The sequence below is a fragment of the Anthonomus grandis genome, chromosome 18, assembly GCF_022605725.1.
Source record: "Anthonomus grandis grandis chromosome 18, icAntGran1.3, whole genome shotgun sequence".
Lineage (NCBI taxonomy): Eukaryota > Metazoa > Arthropoda > Insecta > Coleoptera > Curculionidae > Anthonomus > Anthonomus grandis.
In genome coordinates this window covers 2,430,289-2,433,664 of record NC_065563.1, presented here as the reverse complement: position 1 = coordinate 2,433,664, position 3,376 = coordinate 2,430,289, and the positions used below count along the sequence as shown (strand labels likewise).

Here is a 3,376-nt window from a genome sequence, read left to right as displayed (position 1 = left end):
CTAGTAGCATTTGAAAATCCCAAAATTGATTTTCTTGCTGAAACCAGAAAAATGTCACTATTATTATTTTTAATTAAATATTATATATTTTTTAAGTATGCTTAAAAAAATATAAAATTAAAACAATAATTAATAATAAATTAATAAATAAACTTATTCATAAAATAGTTTTTATATTTAAAATTAAAAAAAAAAATTAATATTTAGTTTTCAAGATACCCAAACATGTACTTATTTTTAAGTGTTTCATAATGAGTGTGCACGGTTCATATTTGGGACACTGTGTTTTTAAAATTATGTGCAAATGGGGTTTTCGAAGATGCTCCTACTTCCATCTAAAATATTTTAACATAATGAATAGTTTTTGAAGTACAGGGTATTCAAGATTGGGCTTTTATGCCTTTTGGGGAGGCTTTACAGCTAATTCAATCATAAATAGAAAAAAATTACTCATACCTTCCTGTCTTAACTTCTGAAACCCTATATTTTGTGAAACATATTGAAAATTAAAAAGTTTTGACAGGATAATTTAACATGTATCTCAAAAAATAGGAAAGTTAAGATAGAAAGGTGCAACTAGTATTTTTTTTTATCTATAATATTAGCTATTTTTTTAATCTATACTATTTAGCTACAGAGCTAAATTCTGTAAGACTTATATAAAATTATAAGAATATACAGGATATTTGATTTAATATCAACAAGTAGAGGTCTTAATACCGGTATAACCAGAAGTGATACCATCCTAAAAAAATATTCTGGATGGAAAGAGCATCTCCGAAAACTCCATTTGAACCTGGAGTCTGGATCCTCCCTGAAATAGATGAAATCCACTTTAATATGACTTACCTGTCTTTAATTTTCGTGCTTTTTTAGTTCCATTGATCTTAGAAGTGACAATGACATGTGATTTTGGAGGTGACAATGGTGTCTCAATTAACTGGTTTAGCATCTGTTTGTAGCTGATTTGTGGTTTGGGCTTGGTTTCAGGTGTTGCGCTCTGCGTTGCAGCTAAAAAATTATATTTAATAAACTTGAAATTTATGTTAAACAATCAAATTAAGGATACATTAGGTTATTACTTATTACATACCACAAGGTGCTGCTTGATTAGAAACATTCTGAGAAGTGGAGGGTTTGCAAATAGGAGAAAACAATTCAATAGCATTAATAGGGTGATTGTTTTCTTGATCAGTTACAACACTGATCATTGTTATTGGGTCTGGCAAAGTTATGTCTATGTCCATATCTGATGAATTATAATCTATTGAGTTTGATTCATGCACATATAAATCATCTCCTACTTCTTTATCTTCACTCACTGAAAAAAGATACATACATTATTAAAAAAAATATAAAAAACTATTTATACAGTTGATGAGATAAAATTGATAATGTTGAAGATAAAAAAAAATGAGTTTAGGTACATTTTCTCAGGATCTACAGGTATTAAAAAAATTAACTGTACACATTTTTTTTATGTACCTACAGGCACAATTTTTATATTTATCCCCCCCCTCCCCCCTAACTTGTATATGACTCTGTACACAAAAAAAGTGTTTGTGGGGATATGTGTGAAAATGAAGTTAAAAAATGTATACTAATGTACTGACAAAAATGTAAACTATATGGGGTGTTTCAAAAAGCAGTGGTAAACAAAAATGTATACCTATCTCTTTAATAGAAAACCCTCTATGTTATAACATTTTTGTTATTACACAAAAATCTAGCGTTGAATATTGTACTTTTTATGACTTTAAGGGGCTCTACAACTAATTCTAATAAAGATAGAGCAAAACAGGTTTTCCTTAACCACCTTAACTTTTTAATACATAATCTTTATTTGACATATTTCACATACATGACAAATATGCCATCTGTCAAAAACTCAATATTTGCTTTCTTCTGGAAATTTTAAATATTTTTAATATGGCATTCCCTATACCTAAATTTAACACTTAAAAAAATATTGGCCTAATGATATGGAGGCAAGAGGTACAAGCAGTATGAGGTCAACTCAACTTTGCATCAAATTCCCTGCAGATAATTTGGGAAACTCTTTATGGGAGTATATACCATGTAGCCTGATGCATGTCAGCCAAGGCACCAGCAGTAGGGTAAGCGAGGATGGCTACCACAATACTTCACAATAAAAATTCTGTTGTCAGTTAAAAACCTCAGTAAAACCTCTTTTAAAAGGCCCTTTTAATACCTTTATATTCATGTTTAATTTTGTAAAATCAGTTGATTCCAAGAAACTCTATTAACGCAAAAAATTAAGCTACTGATATTTTGTAGCAGTAGAAAAAAAATATTTTGATACTATAAAGCAATAATTATTAGATCATTATATAAGTAGTTATAAGTTAGGCTTAAATAAATTCTAAAATTATTTATATAGTGATTGAAAGGTGAGATACATACCTGGTAAATTAAGCATAGGAACTGCATTGGCTTTAAGACCTCTTTGAAACCCCGGCATACAATCTTTTTTGGCAAAATGAACATCACATACTAAATATCTATTATACACCTGATCTAAAGTCAATATATCCCAATTTTTTGGTTTAACAGCTCGAATCCAAGCTCTGAAAACCGGTAGGTTGTTTTTGGGGAAACGATGCGTCTTACTCAAAAAGTCCTTGCACCCTGGAACACAACAGGGTTTCTGCTGTTTTTCCATTCTCATCCTCTTGGGAGGATTCTCGGGAGTACCGTTCATTTCTTCAGCAAAAAGAAAGCACAAAACAAGAACAAGTAAACAAAAACGTCAAAATAACAAAAAAAGTAAATTGTTTCTGGTAACTTCTAAACTTAAAAACGCACAAACAATCGGCAATCCGCACCGCACTCCGACTATACTATGTAAACAAGACAAAGAAAAGAAAAAGAACAATTCAAATGTGAAGTAAACTTAGGTATATCTATGCACATTAAACGGTTTTATCTCTGTGAGGCAATTATTAAAACTTCTGAGAATCCAAATATTTGATAATTTTGATATTTTTTATGACGTTTATCATTTATGACAATTGAAATGGGAATTGGGGGAATTCCAAAATATTTTACTACACAATACAAGTGTGCCATCTCGTGACGGCCTCATTAAGCCGCAAACATTTAGAGCATAGACGAAATCTGTAATTTCCGAACTGTTTCGATGTTGCTTCCGCGCCATCTAGCGACTGTTACGTTGCAACAAATGTATTTGGACGGCTGCGTTTGCGTGTCCCTACTAGAGAAGCTGTTTACTGTGCAATAGACGACTAACTTATTGTCCGGGGAGCGGGGAAGTAACACTTATGTCACCGAACATAAACTAGAATAGAAGGATCACTCTAAGCGCCGCCCAAAATGTTGCCTGTCTCACTCGCTT

General features: G+C 31.4%; 1 protein-coding gene across 1 annotated transcript; it reads right to left on the bottom strand.

Moving 5' to 3' along the window:
- Positions 1-578: 578 nt before the first annotated feature.
- Positions 579-2,960, bottom strand: LOC126746710 (uncharacterized). The gene is made up of 3 exons (XM_050455052.1): positions 2,425-2,960; positions 1,094-1,321; positions 579-1,011 (listed from the first exon to the last, which is right to left on the bottom strand). The coding sequence occupies exons 1-3, from the start codon at positions 2,720-2,722 to the stop codon at positions 836-838; spliced, it is 702 nt and encodes a 233-aa protein (XP_050311009.1). The 5' UTR covers positions 2,723-2,960; the 3' UTR covers positions 579-835.
- Between the last annotated feature and the right edge of the window lie 416 nt (positions 2,961-3,376).